At 44.4% G+C, this 24,710-nt stretch overlaps 1 protein-coding gene across 2 annotated transcripts in view; it reads right to left on the minus strand.

Annotated features, from left to right (window-relative positions):
* The window catches only part of EIF3A (eukaryotic translation initiation factor 3 subunit A), a 771,171-nt gene that overhangs the window by 605,718 nt on the left and 140,743 nt on the right, over positions 1 to 24,710 (minus strand). For both annotated transcript variants that reach the window (XM_086922925.1, XM_086922923.1), the window contains exons 7-8: positions 6,513 to 6,684; positions 6,029 to 6,133 (exon numbers count right to left, since the gene is read on the minus strand). In XM_086922925.1, the coding sequence (XP_086779051.1) occupies positions 6,029 to 6,133; positions 6,513 to 6,684 (277 nt within the window). The remainder of the gene's footprint in view (positions 1 to 6,028; positions 6,134 to 6,512; positions 6,685 to 24,710) is intronic.

A 24,710-nucleotide genomic window follows, 5' to 3' on the forward strand; every position in this document is an offset into this window, starting at 1 on the left:
CCCATCATCATGAGCCTGCTGGAGGTGCCTGCTCCGTCCAGGGCAGTCTTGAGGCAAGAATTGGCTACATTCTTCCCCTCTTCGACAAGGTTTTCAGCTCTTTGTTTGAATTCCTGTGGCATGTTCTTTACTAACTCACCCAGCTCTTCCAGGATTTGGTATTGGTGCCTGTTGAGCAGAGCATTGGAATTCGCCATGCGCCAGTGCATTGCGGCATTCTGTTCAATTCTTCTCCCTGCGGACGCAGAAGTTTTCGGCGTCGGTGCTGGAGGTTTTGCCCTCAATTTTGCGAGACTCTGGGTCTCTTGGTGCCCTAGGGGCCGTAGAGTCTCCTACCTTCTTTGGAGTCTACGTAATATCAGTCTCTGCGACTGTGTAGCCGTCGTGTTCGGCGGCGGCGTTGTCCTCCTCATCTGATGATAGCCCCAGGTCTCGAAGGGACTGTGGCTGTCCCTTGCCCTGCATGGTGGGGTTGGCTATTCTCGGTCTCTTTCTCACTCGATGAGTCTTCGGCGTGAAGGCGGAGCAGGCTTTGCAGTCCTCGCTCTTGTGGTCGACCGGTAGGGAAAGGTTGCAGACCGGGTGCTGGTCTTTCTGTGCGTACTTGGGGTGGCAGTTACGGCAGAATTTGAAAGGAGTGTTGTCCATCTCATGCGTTCAGGGGGCCCCCTGAGCTTGCATTCTCCGATTGACGACGAAATTCTTGTAGTTCTTCCCCTTTGTCGTCCTCTTAGATGATGTAGTCTCCTGTAGTCTTCTCAATCTCTTTTCTTGCAAAAGTGCGTATTTTTCTTCTTCTTTCTCCAAAAATGTCTGGCGCCCTTTCGGGAACGATCCAGACCCAACCGCGGAAAAAAGAATCTGAAGATGGCGCCCAGGAGTGGGAGCTTTCGCAGGAAGTGTGCCGACATCACCGGAAATGCACCAAAGGTGGGACGTCGACGCCCACCTGGGCTACGGAAAAAAAAAAACAAAGAAAAGACTATGAATCCGGACCCAATCACAAGACCGCGGAATAATGCACAGCATAGTGAATCCAGAAAGATTCACGCTGCAAAAATTTTATTTGTACCGTGAGACTCCAAACTCTACGGCGGGGATGATTCAAGCATGTGAATATATGAATGTTACCCCAATACTGGATACAAACTAGTTACTTCCCTGTAACAACAGATTTCAAGCTCATGCCACTTCAAGCTTCGCATTCTGTGCATTATTTCACCTCTTGAGTGGTTAGGTCTCTCCACCACAGCATGTATACAGGTCTTACTTGATAGTGTCTTCCTTAAATTAAATATGAGTGTGATGTAGACCCAGAGAACAATTTGATCATAGATATCCTCATGCTCTTGTTCACAGTTAAAATTGGAAATATTCAACCCTCTCCCTACTGAATCCCTATTGGATCTGCGTCATCACTAAACCGCTTCACTTGTTTTGGGGGTATCTTGTAGGGACTGGATTCCTTATCAAAGGACATCTTTTTCGGTTCAAGTGCATTACCATCTTTGAGGACTTTTTTAGGTTTCGACCTGGCGATCTACGCAAGCAGTTCGCGCAGGTGAAATCTAATGTTTACATATATTGGCTTCAGGAACGTCCCCCGGCTCCCATTGGCTAGCTCCATAAATGGAAGCTAGCCGGATCTGTCCGTCAAGGCCGGACCAGAATCGGGGGCGTTCCCGCAATTTTTTCCCTCTCCACCCACTTCTGATCGTCATTGCGGCAGTGGATGGGTGTTATTTTTTTTTTTTGAGTCGGCCTGTTTTCTTCTTTTTCCAAGTGTTTGTTGTTGGCTGCAAGATTAGAGTTCCCACGAGGCAATCAGGTAAGGAGCATTTTGTTTATAAATGTATTTTCACTTTGTAGGTTTACGTATTTTGTCCTGTGCCCGTTCCCGGCCCCCCCCCCTCCCCCTGTCCGTGCTCCGTTCCCGCACCCCCCCCTCCCCCCGCCCTTCCGCCTCCCCCCGCCGGATTTGTTTTTTTGTAGCTACAACTGTACGTTTTGAACTCGTGGTTGGACAGTCTGCTCGCAATCTGTTGGTGCTGGCAAAGCCGCTCTGCACTCTGCAAACATAATGCACGGCACCCCCTGCATCGGGACAGTTTCATCTTTTAATGAGGAGGATGGCTGGGAGCTGCCAGTCTCACAAAGGCACACACCCCTCCACCCTTCATCACACGCAGCTCGTTATTTTAAGGGGCTCCGAGGCGAGGGTCTGCTGTCGAGGGTGTGACGCAGCAATAATTCACTTTGTGTTCGTGGGGATCCTCTATCACTGTATAGCGTGTATTATTTTGGACAGTCAGCACCTTTTCTTGCTTTCATGCTTGTTTTTTTCTTTGCCTTCCCGCCCCCCCCACCCGCTGTCCGTACAAGCCCCCCCTCCCCCCGCTGTCCGTGTGCCCGACTTGTTGTAGATGACATCATCCCTAGCTGCAGAATAGCGGCGTCTGCTGGGATTTGCGGTTCTTTCATCCCCACGGAAAATAGATTTAGCAAACGTTTTTTGCACCTTGGATAGTAACGTGCCTTCATCACTGAGTATGTTCAAGGGTGTCGAAAAGACTGCTGTGTAGGTTAGATGGCACTTGTTAACTTTGTAAGGAGTTCTACTATGGAAACATGTATGCTGTTTGATTCTTTTGGGTGGCAAGTTCTGAATTTTATTGTGCTTTTGCCTGTACGGGACAAATACATGGAGAGAGTAATAAGGAAATGACTCGACCAGTAATAAAAAAAAATATCCACAATAATCCTACGGTTGCAAGCCTCATACCTGGTTCGTTTTTTTGGCCTCACTCCTTAATTTACATTTAAGATTACAATATTAGTTGAAATGCAGCTTGGGGTTAGCAGCAGTGGTCCAGTTAATACGTCACACTAGTGAGTGGTAAAGTGAAAAGACATGTGCTCAGGCATATCGGAAAGTGTTAAATAGATCACTGCCTTACAACTTCATATGTGTTAGTGGCTGACAAGGCTTACTGTTGAAGATCAGCCTGCAGGCAATCAAGACTGTTCATCGGTGTGCAAACATAGGGTGTTATCTTTGAATACTTTTTTTTAATTCTTTCTAATTATTTTGCGTTCTAAGATAGGTCACTCATGGCTCCATAACACAGTCATCTTGGGAAGGGTAAAGAATGGTAAAGTTAGCAAAGTATTCAGAGCATGCTGTCTGTATGTACATATGCATGATTGGTCTTTTTTTTAATGCTTTTCCTAATGTATTTTCCCCCGTACTTTAATTATTTTACTGTTCCTAGATGGCCGACGTGTTGAAAACAATTCTTTGGCTTACCTGGTTAGAAACCTGATAAAGTGCTATCAAACAAAACCATCATTGCAAAAGCCAAAAGCGCTAAGGCCGGATAATAAAGCCAGACTCTTTGGCTTTGCCAGTGCTAGTTATTGGTTTAGGTACAGTTCTCAGTGGCAGTAGAGTAGCGTTTTAACTTACTCTTTTCTGGAATTCTTCATGCACAAACTGATATCCAGTACCTGTTGCTGATGCCTACAATTCTCCATACCTTTGTAATTCTTGTGAGAAATGTACTCATTTTAATTGAATTAACAAAGGTTATAATATTGTGTGGGAAGGTCAAAATACAAACCGATTCTCTACTTTTCAGACCACAATTGTTGAAATAGTTTGCATGCTGATTTTCAGGTTAGTGGGCCTGCACCTAGTTAAAACTAGTAACTTCGGACCAGTCAATAAAGTGGACATCATGTAAATCTAGGCTTAAAATGAGCGCAGTGCAGAGTGACTGGGGAGTGCAGAGTGACTGGGGAGTGCAGAGTGACTGGGGAGTGCAGAGTGACTGGGGAGTGCAGAGTGACTGGGGAGTGCAGAGTGACTGGGGAGTGCAGAGTGACTGGGGAGTGCAGAGTGACTGGGGAGTGCTAGAGAGTGCAGAGGGAGTAGGGAGTGCTAGAGGGTGCTAGAGGGTGCTAGAGGGTGCTAGAGGGTGCTAGAGGGTGCTAGAGGGTGCTAGAGAGTGCTAGAGAGTGCTAGAGAGTGCTAGAGAGTGCTAGAGAGTGCAGAGTGAGTAGGGAGTGCTAGGGAGTGCTAGGGAGTGCTAGGGAGTGCTAGAGAGTGCAGAGTGACTGCAGAGATTAAGCTAATGGCAATGTAAATGACAATGCCATTTATTTATCTGTTTTCAAAACCAACACATAAATGCAAATTGTCATTTACAATTCCAATAACTAACTTTTCCAAAGGCGAAACAATTGCATTGTAAATGCTTGTTTCTTTTTACGCTGTCGCTTTGAGGACTTAGACTTGACGACTTTTGCTTTCATAACATGAGAGCATAGCTTTTTTCTTGACTAGCTTTCAAATTAGAGTTAATTCCTGTATATTAACCATTGCTGCTGTCTTCTGTATTGGCATTGAAGGACTATTGTTTTTAGTAGCATTCTCAACTGACAAGAATTCAACTCTTAAGATCCATGTCTGATCTTGCAATCTCAGAGGTTCAGCGCAGATATCTTTCCAACCGGAAGCAATGTCAAAACTGCACCTAAGGACAAAGCAACTTTTAAGGAACACTAAAATGACCTTAGATCAATGTGTTGCCTTCAATGATACGATTATGTGTCTTTGGTACTGAAACAAAGAGCATGCAGCACTGCTACCAAACTCAAGATTGTATTGAGAAATTAATAACAATATGCTTAGGATTAGAAAGTTTCTATGACACTTAGGACAACATTAAGTTTTTTCACCTTATTTTACTAAATCCCATGTACAGAATAGCTTTAACCATCACAGCAATTTAGAAACCCATCTACTCTGTTCCTTAATGCTAACATTTACATCGTTTGAACGTACACATGAACTGTGTGTGCTATTGTCCACAATCGAGCTACATCATAGAGTACCAATTAATGTCATTGCTGTCTACTGCATACTCAAAAAACACATTTTAGCAATATAGCCTTAACAGGAGCTTCCATGCGTGTACCAGATACACCCAGTGCCTAACCGGTTGTATCTTATCAGCAAATCACTGTGTAATAGGAGAAAGATCTTAAAGAATAGCAAAGGCGCACATATCGATCACTAGTGAATTCCAATAAAGTATATTTTTCCCAAAATATTCTAAACATAACTAAACTTAAAACATCAAAAGAAACATCTGCCACCCACTAAATGCAAATTAGATTAGAAAGTTTCTATGACACTTAGGACAACTTTAAGTTTTTTCACGTTATTTTACTAAATCAAAGACATCAAATGGAAGCATGGAAACAGGCCCTGAAACAGACATTCTCACTTAATCATACTGGTGACATAGTAAAGTACCCAAAATAAATTATTTATTTCAAAGAATTCTCCCGTGCACACTTATATTTTTATTTTATATCTATTTTTATTTTACATTAACAAACAAGGCAATTAATTAGAAAAGCGTACAATACAGAATTACGAATACAAAGTTCATAAACAATGCCAGTGGGAACATGGTCAAGAGAAATAATAAACAAACAAGGACATGTGAATGAGGTAGAATGAACTATGGGGTGAAGGAGGGGTCTAGTGCACACTTACATAGGCAGCAATTTTCAATGTTTGCAAATAACATCCCAAAATGCAGAAGTATGCTTTTGTTCTTCTATTAATGGTTGTTCCCCATGAAAGTATAAAACAGTCCACTATACTATCGGCCAGTATACACCACATGACTATTACTAACTACAGAGCACCAACCTTCCACTACTCGAAAACGCTATACTGTCAAAGAGATGAGAAATGGTAAAAATTTGCAGGAAGCCCAAATAGACTAACCAAGTTTTTGTTTGAAAATGGAAACAGCAGATTTGTGATGCTGGAATATGAGGGTGATGATCACTGAAACATCATCAGGAGCCCTTAGCTGCTCAGTAGTCTTATCACCCTTGTGTGAAAATATAGGTTCATGGAAACCTCCCGTTTTGACACATAGCATTTCTATGAATGACTGACAATGACTGACATCAAGGCACAAAACAGGAAAGGAAAAAAAAAACCTACCTTTGTGACACCACCACACAGCTTCAACGGATGGAAATCCACCTCTAGCCAGTTGTACAGCTCTTTTACTTCTGGAAGAACATGCTGCAGCACATTAAACCGGACCTGAATCAAGACCAAGAGATGATATTAGCACTATAGCATCTAAAATGCCCGGAAGGAATGTTCTCATCATTCAGCAATGGAGAGATGGTGTCTGTTGCATGCAAAAGTGTATATAGTGGAAGAGTACACTGATATTCAAACCGTAAGAATGTATCCCCAAACAAGGGATGCAAAAAAAAAAACGGAAAAAAACACATTTCATTTTTTTTGCATCACAAAAAAAAGAAAAAAATCAAGAAGGGAAAAATATATATAAAGTCTCAGAATGGAAGCAATATAAGCGTTTAAAGTACTGTGCGGATGACCCACATTCCAACACCATAAAAATGAAGAACCTCCTTGTGTTTTTTTCTTGCTGGTGAAGACTGCAGCCTCTTACCATATCGCTCATTAGGCTGATACGTGTGGGAGGTGCTTGCAGACCCAGTAAGGTAGCTAGCCGCCTTTGCTTCTCCATTATGATACCATCCATGTCCAACAGGCGTGCAATGTCTGTGCGCTCAGGGGTTATGGGAATGGAGAGGGTGGCCAGAAGCACTCTGGTGGACATCCTAAAATAGAGATTCAAAGTATTAGTGTTGCAAGCCCAGATAATAAAACACTGGTGTGAACGTTTTCTACCCTGGTACCATGTAAAATCTTAAATGCTCATTATGCAAATTAAAATACAAATTCTACCTTTTCAGATACAACTAAAAATTCAGTTTATAATTTTGAGAGCAAATGTCACCTAAAAATGGCATGCAATCGAACTATTGGCAAAATATAACTGACCGTAGCGGCTACACACAAAACCATGCCGCTATTTTCAATTTGTTTTTATCTAGCATGTTAGAAAGATCTTTGTTCTCACTTTTATAGACACGGACGTGCGCTGCTGACTAGGCGTTTGTTTTAGGAAGCTGTCTGCTATGCAGTTACTCAGTAGGTGGAGAGCGTAATCTAGTGCTGATTGCAAAGTACAAGCAGCAGGCAATCACAGCAGAAAGTGTCCCAGCAGCCAGTACTTTTATAAACAAAGACAAATGAAAGCCTAAGAAAATCTATTCAGCTATATGGGGAAGGTTATATCTCTCAGCCCGAGATATCAAATCTGAAAACGGTAAAGGTACAGACCATAAAAATGTATATACATTTCGGAGTATGAAACTTCTCTTACACACCACACTGTCAATCCACACTGGCAACATTATGTCGAGGAGGCCACATTTCAAGTTTACAGATAAGTCCAACACAACCCTGAGCCCACCTTCCCCACCAACTTCTAGGTGCAAAATCGAGGAAAGTCATGACCTTATGAAATCTAATAAGGCAATTTATTTTCATTCAAAATTATAATATACTAAACATTCTGGACAAAACAGATTGTGACTAAATGCCTGCAAATGAGTACTCAGATTAAGACCAGTACATTATGGTCAACAACCGGGATTTGGTTTTTAGATATTTTATATACCATTAATTGCCCCACATCCAGAAATAATTAAATTTAACAATACAGCTACACACTTCCAATAAGTTACCTAGTAAAATATGACTCATGTTAACATCCAATATTCAAATGCACTACACAAACAGGTTAAATAAAAAAAACAGGTTTTAAAAGGAGTTGGAAGGGAACAATACATAAAAAGTCCTTTTTCAACGGAGAGAAATTAGCTGGAGGTGTTCATTCGCAGTGTGGGGTCAGTCCAAGAGTACAGCACTGCATAGAGAGGAGATAGCTGGGCTTCATAAATTTCCCATTGCACAGGATTGGGATGAATTGCTGGTCACCTTCCAGACTGACAATTCGACAGCAATAGATGCCACCATGCTAGCTAATCCTTGACTGATAAACAGCCCCCCCACTACTTAGCAATGGGGAGCCGCATGCCTCAGTTTATAAAATGGACCTATGTTGTGTCCCCTAGTCTGTCATGGACGGCTCCTCACGCTCCCCCTCAGTCCCCAGGCACACAGATCCTCCTCGTTAATGGCTGCTCTGCCCCTTTCTGTGTAAAGTGTCAACTATTCATTGGGTGTGCGGATATGTGAAAGTGTTTTGATAATACACATTAATGTAAAGTTCTGTGTGATTAACACTAATTTGCATTTAGTGGGTGGCAGATGTTTCTTTTGATGTTTTAAGTTTTAGTTATGTTTAGAATATTTTGGCAAAAAATATACTTTATTGGAATTCACTAGTGATCGATATGTGCGCCTTTGCTATTCTTTAAGATCTTTCTCCTATTACACAGTGATTTCGATTGTGGACAATAGCACACAGAGTAGTTCATGTGTACGTTCAAACGATGTAAATGTTAGCATTAAGGAACAGAGTAGATGTGTTTCTAAATTGCTGTGATGGTTAAAGCTATTCTGCACATGGGAATTGCATGTTTACTATTCACATTAAAAAAATAAAACGTTTCTTTGTATAGATTCACGCTGTCAGCACGGTCAAATAAGTAAAATGCCAATAAATCTATTTAAACAAAAAAACTAAGTCTTATATCAACTTTGTGAGATGATTTCTCACTTTCCTGAATTCTCAAAGAATTCCAATGATATAGTTTGCATATATGGCAATGTACATTTCAGCATGTGGAACTACCACTCTAATTTGCCTTCGAACTTCAAATTTGGTAACTCCAAAGGGAAACCTCTTACCTTAATTTAGGTGTAGCCAGTGTAGTTCCAGGTCAGAGCAATTCATACTATTAAGGATATACATCCATGCCACACAGCCTGATAATTTCTTTGGGGTATTCCCCGCTCATTCCCACACTAAAACAAGCGTTGGCATAGTCAATATGTCTCGCTTTTGGGACCTTATAAGTATTTAGTTATGCAGCACAATATCCTTTGTGCAACACCACCAACTGTTGCATGGCGAAACACTTATAAGGTCCCAAAGGCGAGACCTATTGGCTATGCCAATGCATGTTCATCATTGTGGTTCTGAAACAGTAACAGTTTTCAGGAAGGGCAGCTGGGTAGAAAGAGGCACTTACTTTCCTTGGCCAGCCCCATTCCAATAAATCAGCCTCGATAATCGAGATTAAAGGACTTCAGTATCTCGGTCAAGTTTCTGCACTAAAACTTGCCTTTCCAAACAAGAACTTGTCTGCGTTTGTTGCTTACGAGGAGGCGGGACAGCGGCTTTCCCTGGGACTGTGAGCGGGATTCACGGTGTTAAACGCCTCCTCCCTCCCAAAATAATAGCTGAGGAAAGCAGCCATCAGAGCGGTTCAGACACCGTGGCCGAACCTCTGCTTCGGTGATTGGATCAGAAGAGACATGGGGTGCAGACAACAGCACGAGAACAGAGCGAAAGGAGAAGGGAGGAATGATAGCGAGGAGACAACTGTGTGAGATCTCGGAAGAGAGGAGAGGGTAATCCAATAAAGATTAGGTCGAATTTAAGCGAACTATAGGAGACAGGAGAAGAACTCCAGGAGACCCGAGGAGAGCTATTTCTGAATTAAACAAGGAGCAGGACCCTAATGCGGGGTCCCTAAGCCATTCATTATTCAGGGCTTCTCCTCCCTGGAGCTGCTGGTCACTCCAAACAGACGACAGAAAAGAGTGGAGCAGAGTTTTGCGTTGAGTTGAATGCGAAGGGGCGCTATAACATGACAAGCATTTGCAATGCAATAGGTCTCGCATTAGGAAAGTTTGAGCTATTGGTCTTGTAAATGACAATTTTTTTATTTATGTGTTGTTTTTGAAAGTAGGTAAATTAATAGCTTTGTCATTTACAATGCCAATAGTTTTAACTTTCGCAAATGTGACACCTATAGCATTTGTAATGCAACATGTTTTGTATTTACGTGACTTAGATGTATTGATATTACAAATAACAATGGCGATTAATTTTTTTAAATAATTAATACTTAAATAAAAGTGATTGTAATTTATAATGGCAATAGCTTAAACTTTTGTAAATAACTTTTGTGAAGATTATGTTCAATGTATTTTATTGTGACGAAAATCCAAGAACAGAAGTGAAATATTAACATCTTTTTGTGACATTTGTAATAAAGCTTGAAACATTGAGAGAACATATTTGAACCAGTGATGCTGTGGTGGCGCCGAGTGATGCTGTGGTGGCGCCGCTGAGTGATAACGTGGTGGCGCCGCTGAGTGATAACGTGGTGGCGCCGCTGAGTGATAACGTGGTGGCGCCGCTGAGTGATAACGTGGTGGCGCCGCTGAGTGATAACGTGGTGGCGCCGCTGAGTGATAACGTGGTGGCGCCGCTGAGTGATAACGTGGTGGCGCCGCTGAGTGATAACGTGGTGGCGCCGCTGAGTGATAACGTGGTGGCGCCGCTGAGTGATAACGTGGTGGCGCCGCTGAGTGATGTGGTGGCGCCGCTGAGTGATGTGGTGGTGCCGCTGAGTGATGTGGTGGTGCCGCTGAGTGATGTGGTGGTGCCGCTGAGTGATGTGGTGGTGCCGCTGAGTGATGTGGTGGTGCCGCTGAGTGATGTGGTGGTGCCGCTGAGTGATGTGGTGGTGCCGCTGAGTGATGTGGTGGTGCCGCTGAGTGATGTGGTGGTGCCGCTGAGTGATGTGGTGGTGCTGCTGAGTGATGTGGTGGTGCTGGGTGGTGCTGAGTGATAATGTGGTGCTGCTGAGTGATCATGTGGTGCTGCTGAGTGGTGCTGCTGAGTGATAATGTGGTGGTGCTGAGTGGTGCTGCTGAGTGATAATGTGGTGGTGCTGAGTGGTGCTGCTGAGTGATAATGTGGTGGTGCTGAGTGGTGCTGCTGAGTGATAATGTGGTGGTGCTGAGTGATAATGTGGTGGTGCTGAGTGATGCTGCTGAGTGATAATGTGGTGGTGCTGAGTGGTGCTGCTGAGTGATAATGTGGTGGTGCTGCTGAGTGATAATGTGGTGGTGCTGCTGAGTGATAATGTGGTGGTGCTGACTGGTGCTGCTGAGTGATGTGGTGGTGCTGGTGGTGCTGCTGAGTGATAATGTGGTGGTGCTGACTGGTGCTGCTGAGTGGTAATGTGGTGGTGCTGACTGGTGCTGCTGAGTGATGTGGTGGTGCTGGTGGTGCTGAGTGATGTGGTGGTGCTGGTGGTGCGGAGTGATAATGTGCGTGGTGTATGTGCGTGGTGTATGTGCGTGGTGTATGTGCGTGGTGTATGTGCGTGGTGTATGTGCGTGGTGTATGTGCGTGGTGTATGTGCGTGGTGTATGTGCGTGGTGTATGTGCGTGGTGTATGTGCGTGGTGTATGTGCGTGGTGTATGTGCGTGGTGTATGTGTGCATGGTGTATGTGTGCATGGTGTATGTGTGCATGGTGTATGTGTGCGTGGTGTATGTGTGCGTGGTGTATGTGTGCGTGGTGTATGTGTGTGGTGTGTGGTCTTATGTGTGTGGTGTTATGTATGTGTGTGGTATTCATAAGTTAAGGGTGGTCTAAAAATTGCAGACTAGCATTCTCAGCCCTATTGTGTGCATTCGCAAAGCGCTAGTTCTGTGCATATTGGGAGATATGCGTCGTGGGTTGGGAGCTTCTACATTAAAAATCATTCTATGAATATGTAAGGGTGTGTGATGACAGACGTGTGAAGCTGTATGTGGAAGAGAGGTGTGAAAATAAAGGGTGTGTTTGTAAGGGAGAGTGAAGGAATGAGGGTGAGTTCATGTATTGCGAGAGTATAACCTGTTACTGTTGGGATTGTGTAAGGTACGGTGACACTTTTTTTACGGAGGTGAGAATGTGACAGGGGTGAGGGTAGAAAGATGTGATAGTGATTGAATATATGAAGAGGATGCAAAAATTCCTACAACTTATAATGCTTTAAATCAGCATTGTCATAAAAAAGACATTTTTTGAGAGAATATATTAAGAGGATGCACAAGCTACTAATACTTGTAATGCTTTAAAACAGCATGGTCATTAAAAAGACAATTTTATCTTACCTCTGTATAGATGGTTAGTTTGTTTATGTGACATTTTGTCATTATTCAATGAAAGTGTGGTAGGTATAAGCTTAATGTTGAAATACATATGCATGCTTATAAATGTAAAAAGCACAAAATAGTAGTTGCAGTGACACTTTGGCAAACACTAAATGAGTATGGCTGCTGTAAAAGTGTTGAAAGCTGAATAAGTGTTTGTGATATAGACTCATACTGTGGAGTCTGCATAATTAACCGTTCTACATGTTTTTTCATCAACTAAAGAAGCATGATGAATATATGCTGGTAATTAGGCTGGCAATTAAAACAAATTTGTTTTGTTTGGGATAGCAAAAGATAGTAAGCAGCTTCCAATTAGCTAACCCACTTTTTTCCTACTAATTTCTGGTAGTGAATTTGGCATGTTACCGTTACATCCAGCACGAAAGCTGTGGTCTAAAGGCTGTTCACGATTATTACTGGCATTTGTATAGTTAATTAAAATACTGGCAGAACTATTGCTACTGAAGTTATGCCAGCAGACAAGTTTTATAGATGATTAGTTTGTTTATGTATAACATCTCATCATTATTCAATGCAAATGTGGCAGGCAGGAGCATAGATGTGCAAGGAGCATTTATAAAAGCTTTTTCTTCAAACGCGTTTGCCTGGTCATGAATGTTAGAGGCATACAGTATAAGCTGCACCGATGCTGTGCCAAACACTTGATGAGTAATGCTGCTGTAAAAGTGTTTTTGGGAATTGCAAGTCTCGAAAAAAAGCATAGAAACCAGTTTTATATCAAGACGTGTGCGTGCTTTTGCCGGAAACTAGTAGGGCGGGACTTCCATTTTCTAATGGAAGCAAGCGCCCACGGAGTGCCGGGCTAAAGGAGCAGCAATGGCGCGGCGTTTCTATGCTGAAGGGGGAGCCCTGCGGTGTCACCTGCAGTTTTAAGTTCCACTGATGAGGTTAGTATGGCTTGAAGGGAAGGCGGATGTTTGTATCTTTATGCGCTAGTATCTGAGACGTAGGAACTGTGTTATGTGCATGCGTATGTGCGAAGGGGAGGGGCGTCTGTATGCCTGAATGCTTGAGGCGGTGTATATGCATGCGCACGTGAAGGCTAGCGCCTTCAGTTCTGTGCTAGTGTGTGCACCATAAGATGTGTGTTCTGTGTACTCGTATGTGCGGCGGGGAGGGGCGCATGTATGCTTGTATGTGTGAGGGCTGTGTGTATGCATGCATGTGTAAAGGCTAGCACCTCGAGGGTGTCAGAGCGCTGCATAAGTTAAACATCATTCTGAATGTGATGTTCGCAATAACTGAAAATGCAGCCTTTCAGCGCACCCAAAAGAAGTCAGAAAATGCAGGCTCTAAGATTGTTTTAATAGTAAATTGCTGCTAAAATTCAGGAAATGCAGGCTCCAAAATTGTTTTGTTTTAATAGTAAATTGCTGCTGTGATTTAATTTAAAAGTCTCTGATTGAAAAATCTGTTTCCGTAGTGTATGTGAAGTACGCGCCCCACAAAAATCACGAAATGCAGGCTCCAAAATAAGATTGTTTTAATAGTAAATTGCTGCCGTGATTTAATTTAAAAGTCTCTTGCATGTTTGCATTTTGTCTCATAAAATGCAGGCTTTCATCGCAGGCCAAAAAAAAAAAAAAACCCAGCACTGGAAAACGAGAGCGAAAACTCTCCCACACAGAAATCTGCCAGCAGCAAAGGCGCGTGCACGAGGACAAATCCGAGACGGAAAATGCAAGCGTTCCGACTCGTGTCCACATTCCCAAAACAGGGAGACTATAGTTGTCGAGCGCTAGACAGCACTGCTTTTGTCTAGGCTCGACCTAAAAAAGGAGAAGGAGTCACCTCAGCCAAAAACATTAAAAGGGAAGAGAAGGGGTAACCACACCGAAAGCATGAAAAGGGAAGAGAAGGAGTAACCACAGATTAAGCGAAGAGAGAAAAGGATGAATGGATGGGGTGGGAGTGGAGAAAAAGAAGAGAAAGAGCAGGAAAATGCGGGACCAAACAGAGAACACGAGAGGGAAGAAAGAGAAAAAGGAAGCAAAGGCGGAGGGGGTAATAGAGTGGAAACAGTGAGTGAGAAGCGAAGATCAACAGATAATATAATCGCAAATTAGATCAAAATGAATGATGAAAAATATAGGATAAAGAAAGAAGGGCAGATAAAAAAGTGCAGCTGTTACGTGAATGAAGGGACAAAAGATGAAAACGGGTGAAAGATGGGTGCGAGGAGGGAAGGAGTGACACATGAGGCTAAAAAAAAGTCATATGTGATCGAGAAAGAGCAGGGAGAGAGACATTGGATAGAAATGTGCGATGGTAGGAAGAGAATGGGCAAAGAAATCAGTCAATATAAAGAGAAGGACATGTGCAGAGACAGGGCTAGACAGAGCTTGCCACACACTGAAGAGTGCACTCGTGCATATAGACGCACCCTAATTGGGAGCCAGAGAGACGCGCACATACAAAAGCACATAGAAACTTGTACAGGTGCAGACAAAGTAGGACAGATACACACGCTAACAGCCATCGACTTAAAGCTAACACCTAGGAAGACATAACAGAATGGATGCAAGCTAGAAAGTGACAGATACAAGACACAGAGGAGCATTCAGGGAATGACAACAATTGGAATAATGGCATGCTGTACAATTTGACACACAGATACATCATGGCGTCACATGCTGGGATAAAAACACAGAGAAAGTGACTGGCACATAGAGAGACACCATCTTACACAGACAACAAGTAGATGGCGCACACACGTACGCACATAGTATACACGCAAACACAGTGCGCACACAGAGTACTCACACCATGCGCACAGACAGAGCAGAGACCAGAATCACACTCAGTGCGTGGGCGGGCAGAGCTGTGACAGCAAACCACCTGTGTGAGGAAGAAGGGAGGGCGTGAGAGAGGAGAGAGCACAGCAAAGACACTCGTCAGACCCGGGAGGCTGAGCTCACAGGCTGGCAGGGACAGAGTTCCTTTGCCCGCCTGCTACAAGTGGCAGTATACCTGGCACCCAACTTCTACAGCCCACCAAGAGGGCACCATGGACCGCCAAGGTGCCCACCAGCGAAAGAGCTTCTAGTCTCCCCCTGTACCACATCACCACGGGTACTGAGTGGGCAGCCAGGCTGGACTGCTGAGAGCTTCGAGGGATGAACTGGTCCTCCGGGGAGAGAAGTGAAGGCTGGCCGGCACCTCTGGGAGAGCAGTGGGAGGAAGAGAGCTGCAGCCCGGGTGAGGAAGGGTCTGTGTCTGCAGGGATTGGCGCAAGGAAGGTCCTGCACTTCAGGAGGCGCGAGGAAGGGTCTGCACCTCTGGGAGAGGAGTGAGGAGGAGGGCTGCACCCCAGAGGAGTGAGGACGGGGCTGCACACCAGAGGAGTGAGGACGGGTCTGCACCTTTAGGTAGCGGAGTGAGAACGGGAGTGAGGACGGGTCTGAGCTTCACAGGAGTGAGAAAAGTGCTGCCCCTCAAAAGAGTGAGGAACGTTCTGCACCTCGAGGGAGAGAGCATAGGACTGGTCTGCATCTCAGAAGAAAGAAGAACGGTCTGCACCCCCAGAGAGGGACGTGAAGACGGGGCGTCACCTCTGGGGGATGAGTGGGAAGGAAGAGGAAGACTGACCCTCAGAGGGCTTGGGCGCCGAAAGTGATCGCGATGCACTTAATTACCCGTGACAGAGGAGAAAAGACAGATGGCGGCTGCGCACGTGCACGCTTGCGTGCACGCAAGCTTCAGGCCACCAAAATGCCTGTGGTAGCACTTTGAAAACCCCCTTACTAAAAGTCGAGCAAGCAACGCATGTGCTGCTCTAGGCTCAACCTAAAAAAGGATGCAAGAATGTGATCATTTCTATATTGGAAAACTACTGAATACCAGCATGCAGGTATGTGTAACTTCAGCAAGGCAACAATCTCTAGAACAATCACAAACTCGCTCCTGAAAACCGACCACTCACAGGGAAATTCCCCCACATAGACAGAAATATCCTTCGAGTAAATCCTATTTACCTGATTTGGTGATACGAAATGTGAATTTACTACTGTAAACCAAAAAATAAGTTCACCTAATTGAAACTTAAAACTGAAAAACCCTACCTGAACTGGGCCTATGATAACTAAAGCAAAGAGTGAAAATAAGTGGGCCAGTAAAATAAACATTCTGAAAATATTCTCCCAAATTAGGGATTTCCAGAGATCAGGTTTGTGGAAAACACAATAATGCCACTGCTAAACTACCACTTGGAATGATGAAAGGAATGTGTGCTTCTTGAATAAATACTAGAGGGAATCTCGTTTTTGTTCTTCTAAAAGCAATCAACTTCTATAAGGGTGGTGTGATGTTTTGTAAAAAGAGGTGTAGAGAAAAGAAAAAAGGACAAGAGAAGCATTTACTTTAACTGTACGAGGTGGAGACGAGCCTAATACTCAACAGTCATGTGATTCAGTGAAAGAAACAAAGTGGCTGTGAGCCACTCTGTAATGGGAAGTCAGTAGCATCTTTTGTCATTCTGGCCAGAAGTAGATGCAACAGGCCCCCCATAAACAACCCTAAACCAACCACACCACCTCAATTTTGACAAAGGATCAGACCGAGAACATTTTTAAGACTAGATCTATCATCAGAGTTTCAGCTATCAAGTATTTTAGAGTGCTTTGAGAACCGAAAGTAACAGCAGTGTTTAAAATGTTAAACATATTTCCATTCCTGCAATCTTCTCATGTCCTTTGCAACAAATGCAATCCTTAGCCATCCAGGCTCCGATTCAGTCAACAATATTATTATTATTTTTGGAACTTGAAATTTTGCTTTTAACTTTGCAAGTACAGGTTTACAAATCCCAGCATACAAAGTGCCATTGTCTGAAGGGGTCACATGTCATGGGCCTATTTCCCAGCTAAGTATGTGTTGCAAAGTCATCCTGTGCCCTGGGCACCCCCCAACGTTTTGCTGACTGGAACTGGTGGTGACTGACTGACTGACCCTGGGCTCTGTTTAACCAGTGCCAAGCTAAAAGTAACACATTAGAATACAGTTAAGACAGCAAACATACACTATGGTATGGTGGGGTACCCCTGTAATTGGCATGACCTACCCCATAAGCCCCTGCTATGTAATAGGACAGGGAATTGAAACTACCTAGAAGTATCCAGTATCCTGGGGCATGGCATGGCAGTTTAGAGGCCAGCAGATTTTCTGCACCAACCTGTGTGCGGTGCTGAAGCCTGAGGTCAGTTTAACCGCTTAACTGGTACGGAACGTCCAGCTCCAGTGCTGGACGTTCCATTGTGCAGGTGCAGTTCAAACGTCAACGGCCGACGGCAGCACTACGGAGGTAGTGGTGCCGTCGGCCGGTGAACGTGCGCAGCAATTAAGGGGTTAAAAAGCAGCACTGATTGCCAGGACTGCTTTTAAACCTTAAATTGTGCTCAAACTAGACTTTGGGGATAGGGGCCCTTAAAAATAAAAATAAACTACCATGTTTTTGCATATTAGGGACCCCCAGTGTCACCCCTCTGTATCCCAGGGGTGGGGGCCAGTTATCTATAACGTACGTCCTTATAAAATGAGTTTTTATATGCCTGGGTAAAGTGAAATTTTACATTTCACTCCCCACATTGTATTAAAGAGCTGCTCAAATTCGACTTTAATGTTAGAAGAACTGGTATGGAAGATCTACAATACTTCTGCAGATTCAGTACCCCAGAAGTCTCCCCTAGTTGCACAGGGGGTGGGGGTTCCTGTAGAAATTAGGGAAATACTTATAAAATGTGGATTTATAAGCCCTGGTGCTAGAAAAGTGGCCCAAGTCATTTTCTCCATTGCAAACCCCATGGCCCATAGGTTAACATGGTAGGAAGTTATTGATTAATAAATATTGATAGGAGAGGACTAGCTGGACCATTCAAAGACTTCACAGAATGGTAGTAGTAAATCCAACAATATAATATTGTTGAATTTCTCCTAAAGTGTACATACAAGAAGTTATAAGACTCTTGTTTGTAAGTCCAAATTCTGCCTTTCAGTGGTGTGCCCTGATTGGTCAGAGTTTAGTGGATTAGCCAGCCTGCTTTGAAGAGGTGATAAAGAACCCCTCTGCTGGGGGGACATTTTGCTGGTCTATAGGAATGCACCGCCAGGGGGTGGAGTTGTAAACCATCCTCTTCAAAGGCAGAGGGGAGGCCTGGGATGTCAGTTTCAAACTGACACTCTTGACCCAGAGTCAGGGCTAGGCTTAAGGAATGTATATGCATATGGTAGGGGAAGAGTCCATGGAAATAAGCCATCCCAGGGGGTGTGTTTAGCCAGCTCTTACCTCCTTGCTGGAAAATCAGCCATTATGAATTTGGAAGAATGATGCACACTGGGACAAACTAATGTCACTTTCTACAGGATGTGGTCATAACTATGAGGAGTTGCCCTGCTCTCATTGGTTAGAAGTGACCTGGAACTTGACCCAGAGAATTTTGAATAAGTATCCGAGAGGGACAGAGCCCTCCAGATCTGCTGCTTGAAACTGAATGAAGCAAGAAGTGCCCTGCTGAAAAGATTTTTGCTGTGCAAGGAACTCCAAGGCCTGACCTCTGAAGACTGCACCAAGTGAAACTGAAGCCCTGTGGATTACCTTGCTGCAAAAGGACTCAGTGGATTCCCTGCAAGCTAAAAGGTTAACAGAGCTCACCCGGACAGCCCCACAAAGAATTCAAAGCCTGGAGTACCAGTGGATTTGAAAGGGTTTTGTTCAAGTGGATTGCGGAATTAAAGTTTCACACTTTCAAGGACCAATTGTGTGTTGGATACTTTGGGACCTGCAAACAGAACTCCAGGAAGGTGTTCTTACTGGACCCCGCTTGCTGAAGAAGGCAGCCCACCACAGTGGTGAGAAAATTCTTCAGAACAATTTATAAAGGTGTGTCCCTGACAGGGAACACTAAATGACTAAAAGGGGCACCGTTGGTTTCTAAGCACTAGAAAGTGACTAATCTTTAAAAATTCATCTCTCTGGATCCCTACAGTGGAACTTTTTCGTTTTGGTGTCATTTAAAAGATAAAAATATAATAAGTTTTTATAAATTGGTGTTGGATTTTTATTTTGTGTTGTGTCTTGATTATTTACTGAAATTGTGTTTTTGAATGCTTTACATACCAGTCTTTGAAGTTAAGCCTGTCTGCTAGCAGCCACGTTATAAAGGGTTGAGCATAGGAATATTTTTTAAGAACTATGCCGAGTCCTAGTATGTGTTAGTGGCCTTATTGCCAGTGGCAGACCTACATTTGCCTCTACCAATAACCACTTAGCAACAGTATGGAAGTCAAAAAATAAAAGGCAGAAATAAACATCTATTGGCATAAATTTCTTGGCCTCCTCTCAAGTTTGACACATTTGGACTCTCTGGCTTCAAAATTATTTGCAAAATTCACTTATAGGTTGTTCATAAACCCGAAACACTGAACATTGCTTTAGTGGGGTTTCAATTAAAATGAATAGTTTCTTACCCGTCGGTGTAGTTTTACAGCTTGAAGATCTTGCTGGATTCACTATTCCGCGGTCTAGTGGTTGGGTCCGGAATTGTAGTTTTTTTTTTTTGTAGCGCAGGTGGGAGTGGAAGTCCCACCTTTTGGTGTCCTTCCTGTGACCTCAGCCCGCTTCCTGCGGAAGCTCCCACCCTTGGGCGCCATCTTCGGATTCTTTTTTGTGTGTCATGTTTGTTCATCTTTTTCCAATCTTTTCAAGTTCATCCTTAATGTAAAGGAATTCCAGTTTTGTCTCTTTAATTTGTCTGATTGTATATTGTCTTTGTATTTCCTCCTCTCCTGCCTCATCTTTCTGGCGGAGGTGGGTGGGTTCGCTAGTGAATCCAGAAAGACCTTCAAGCTGCAAAACTACACCTACAGGTAAGAAACTATTCGTTTTGCAGCGTGACTCTTTCTGGCTTCACTATGCTGTGCATATACTTTGTAGCGGTTTGATAGGTTTGTGGCGGCTGGGTGGAAGTTGAGCGTTGGTTGTTGAATATATGTTGAAGCACTTTCTGTCCTACTTGTGCTTCCTTGTTCATTTGTATATCCACACATTAGTGCTTAGTAAACCTGTGCACTGAAGCCCATGTTGCCGCCAGGCATATGTCTTGAAGAGGTGTGTTAGCGAAGAAGGCTATTGTTGCTCCCTTTTTCCTGGTAGAGTGGGCTTGTACCCCTCCTAGTAGTTCTTGGCCTACCTGCTTGTGGCAGAACTGTATAGTTTGTGCGATCCATTGTGCGATGCTGCCCTTTGTTACTGGTCTTCCCAGGAAACTGCTTGCGAAGGACACAAATAACGGCTTTGTTTTCCTGTGCTCTTTAGTTCTTTCCATGTAATGGATTTCAGCCCTTCTAGCGTCCAGAGTGTGTAGTGCTCTCTCCGCGCTTGTGGATGGTTTCTGAAAGAAACTTGGTATCTGTATTGTTTGGTTCATGTGGAACCTTGACACCACCTTTGGAATAAAGTGTGGGTCCGTTCTCATTACCATCCTGTCATTGTGTATTTGACTGTAGGATTCCTGTAGCGTCAGCGCTTGTAGCTCGCTTACCTGGAGTATCGAGGTGATTGCTACTAGAAAGGCTGTCTTCATTGTGAGCATTTGAAGGGAGGCCTTATGGATGGGCTCAAAAGGCGCTTTCATAAGCTCTGTTAGAACTAAATTAAGGTTCCATACCGGTGGCGGCATCCTTTTGGGTGAGGCGATCCTTTTAGCCCCTTCCAGGAATCTCTTTACTACTATGCAAAGAAGCTCTTTCTCGTCTCCCCTCTTGTGTAGGCTACTATCTCTGCTAGGTGTACTCTAAGCGAGGTAGAGCTTAGGTTTGTTTTTAGCAGGTATGTTAACATTTTTAGCACCGTTGATTCCTTGGTCATTTTCTTGTGTAGTTTTTCCCTGATGCACCATTGTGTGAATCTTTTCCATTTCACCACATAGCACCACCGTGTGGTAGGTCTCCTTGCCTCCAGTAGCACCCGCAGTGTGCTCTCTGGGAGTTTTAGGTGTGCAAACTTTACGTCTTCAGGAGCCATGCAGCTAGGCAGAGGCTCTCTGGCTCTGGGTGAAGTACCTCCCCATTTTCCATGGAGAGCAAGTCTTTTCTTTTTGCGAACTTGTGGGGTGGTCCCTGCGCCATCTCCACTATTTGAGAGAACCAGGACTGCCTGGCCCACTGTGGTGCCACCAGAATTAGTTTCATGTTGCTGGTTCTGCATTTGCTGAGTACGAACAATTGTTACTTACCTGTAAACAGGTGGTTCTCCAGTATTGGTGTCTTTCATAGATTCACATGCTTGAATATTCCCAGTCGTCGGAGTGGGAGTCCCACGGTAAATAAAATAGCAATAAATACTAAATATATAATAATATATAATAAATATATATATACATAATAAGGAAAAACCCAAAAAATGCATACAAGAAGCATAGGGTACCTAACCAAAAAGTTCTCCATAGGAATGCATGGGAATATAACAGTTCCAATGCAGCCTATCCTTGTCATTATGTTAGTCCAAACTACAGCCAATCAGGCGCCAGCAGCCCTCTAGAACCTTCTCCTCAGAGCTCAAGCCCTCAGATTTTCGTAGCACAAGAGTGACCACAGAGTCTATGAGGAGAAGAGAGCCTCTGAGGGGAGGATGGGAGGGTCGCATGTGAATCTATGAAAGACACCAATACTGGAGAACCACCTGTTTACAGGTAAGTAACAATTGTTCTTCTCCAGTATTGGGGTGTCTTTCATAGATTCACATGCTTGAATATAGAATAGTTAGCAGTCCGTATCCCAACACAAAGTTTCCAGAATGCAATGTATAAACAAAAGGTTGGAATCAACAGGTGTAATAACCCATGTCATAGAAGTTATACAACTATATGTATACATAGAGAAGACATGCATAAAACTGGAAACTATTAGGAGGAGGGTAGAATAGAGGCTCACCTTATTGAAAAAGATTACGGAGCACAGCTTGTCCCACTGCGGTATCTCCTTTAGCCATGGCACCCAGATTGTAGTGCTTGGTGAACGTGTGCCTGCTGGACCACGTGGCTGCTCTGCAAATCTGATGCAATGGAACTCCGGCAAAGAGTGCAGTCGAAGAGGCCATAGACCTGGTAGAGTGGGCCCGTACTGCAGTCTGTAAAGGCTTTCCCGCTTTCTGATGGCAGAAAGCAATCGCCGAAGCCACCCAGCGGGCTACTGTAGGTTTGGTGACTGGTCGCCCTTTTTGAAAGCGGCCATAGGCCACAAAGAGCTGATCCGACTTTCGGAACTGGGCTGTTCTGCTGATGTAAAACTTTAAACATCTTCTAATGTCCAAAGAGTGCAAGCGGTGTTCCGCAGGAGATTGCGGGTTGGCAAAGAAAGACTTCAGTATAACAGGCTCATTAATATGGAAGTCTGAAGGCACTTTTGGAAGAAAAGTAGGGTTAGTGCGTAAAAGCACAGAATCCGGTTTAAACTGTAGAAATGGTGGTTTGATCGTGAATGCATGCATATCACTCACTCGACGTGAGGACGTCAAAGCAAGTAAAAGCGCGACCTTCCAGGTGACATACTGGAGGTCTGCTTTATGGATTGGTTCAAAAGGTGCAGTCATTAATTGTGATAGGACAATGTTGAGGCGCCACTCGGGAGGGGGACGCCGAACTGGAGGAAAAGTCCGAAGAAGTCCCTTGAAAAATTGACGTATTAACCTGGATGAACATAGGGAGGCGGAGCCATCATGGCGGAAGCGTGATATTGCCGCCAGAAAAACTCTTAAAGTAGCATGTGACAAACCCGACTGAGCCAGTTGGAAAAAGAAAGGGAGGAGCTCCGCGGGCGTGGCACGCAAAGGATGTACTCCGGCGTCTGCACACCAGTGGCAAAAGCGTTTCCATTTCAACTTATAGGTCTTTATAGTTGATGGAGCCCTGGCCTGAGCAAGGATGTTACGACACTCCTGAGGGATGGTTAGATGTGCAAATTCACAGTGTTCAGGTTCCAGGCTGATAAGCTCAGAGAAGAGGGGTCTGGATGGTAGATTTGACCCCTGTTCATGGAGAGAAGATCCATTCGAGGATGAAGAAGAATGGGTTTGCATTGAGACAGGAGTAGCAGCTCCGAGAACCACGCCTGTCGTGGCCACCTGGGAGCAATCAGAAGGATGTGGCAGGGTTCTCTCCGAATCTTCCAAAGTACTCGTGGCACTAGAGGGATCGGAGGAAAGGCGTAGGCGAAGAGATTCGACCAATCCATCAAAAGGGCATTGCCTTGGGATCCTTTGTGGGGATGCCAGCTTGCGTAAGCGGGGCATTTGCGGTTCTCTGGAGCTGCAAAGAGGTTGATTTCCGGGAATCCCCAACGACGAAAGACCATATCGAGTGTTGGCTGGTGGAGTTCCCACTCGTGGTTGGATGATCGGGATCTGCTTAGGGAATCCGCCAGAAGGTTGGACAACCCCGGAAGATGAACTGCGGTCATTGTGATCTGATGATTGATGGACCAGTCCCAAATCGCCTCTGCCAGGCGGGATAACACTGACTTTGTTCCGCCCTGCTTGTTTATGTAATGCATGCAGGTTGTGTTGTCCGTCTGTATGAGAACCGACTCCTCTTGCAGCACTGGTTGAAATGATTTCAGAGCCAAAAAGATAGCCATGAGCTCCAATTTGTTGATGTGCCAGGTCTTTTGATGCAGAGTCCATTTCCCCTTGACGGAAAGGTCTTGGAGGTGAGCTCCCCAACCCTCCAGAGATGCGTCCGTCGTTAAAGTTAGATCCGGGGTGTTGAACAGAAAGGACATGCCTGCCGCAAGCTGATGTGGTTGTGCCCACCATCTGAGCGCTTTCTTCATGGGGACGGTGATGGTAACCTGATCGTTGAAGGAACCGGTGACTTGACGCCACTGTTTGTCCAGTGCCTGTTGGATAGGTCGCGCTCGTAGTCGGCAATGAGGGACAAGAGCGATGCACGACGAAGCCATCCCCAGAAAAGACTTCAACAAACGGACTGAAGTGCACCTCTTTGCCAGAAGTAGTGAAACTAATCGGAGAATCCTTTGCTGACGTTCCCGGGAGACAAACGCCTTTGCTAGTTTGGTGTCCAGCGTTGCTCCTAGGAAATCCTTGCAAGTTGTTGGCTGCAATTGAGATTTCTCCAGATTGATGGACAGACCCAAGGAACGGAATACTGTCTGACAAATGGAAGTATGGTGTTGGAGTTGTGAGCGGGATTGAGATTTCAGGAGGCAGTCGTCGAGATATGGGAATATCTGGATGCCTTGGAGACGAAGAAAAGCCATGACCGGAGCCAACATTTTTGTAAAGACTCGGGGGGCCGACCGGAGGCCAAATGGAAGTACCTTGAATTGGAAATGAAGGTGCCCCACCTTGAAGCGCAGGAACTTTCGATGACCTGCGAGTATTGGGACATGGAAGTAGGCGTCTCGGAGATCGATGGTCGTCATGAAATCTCCGACAGAGAGTAAACGCAAGATTTCTGTAAGCGTTCGCATACGGAAGGTCTGATCCTTGAGATAGTGATTGAGTGCTCTCAAGTCCAATATGGGTCTCCATTCTCCGTTCTTCTTGACGATAAGGAAAAAACGGGAATAAAACCCCTTC

Source organism: Lissotriton vulgaris, chromosome 5, assembly GCF_964263255.1.
Source record: "Lissotriton vulgaris chromosome 5, aLisVul1.2, whole genome shotgun sequence".
NCBI classification, from domain to species: Eukaryota; Metazoa; Chordata; class Amphibia; order Caudata; family Salamandridae; genus Lissotriton; species Lissotriton vulgaris.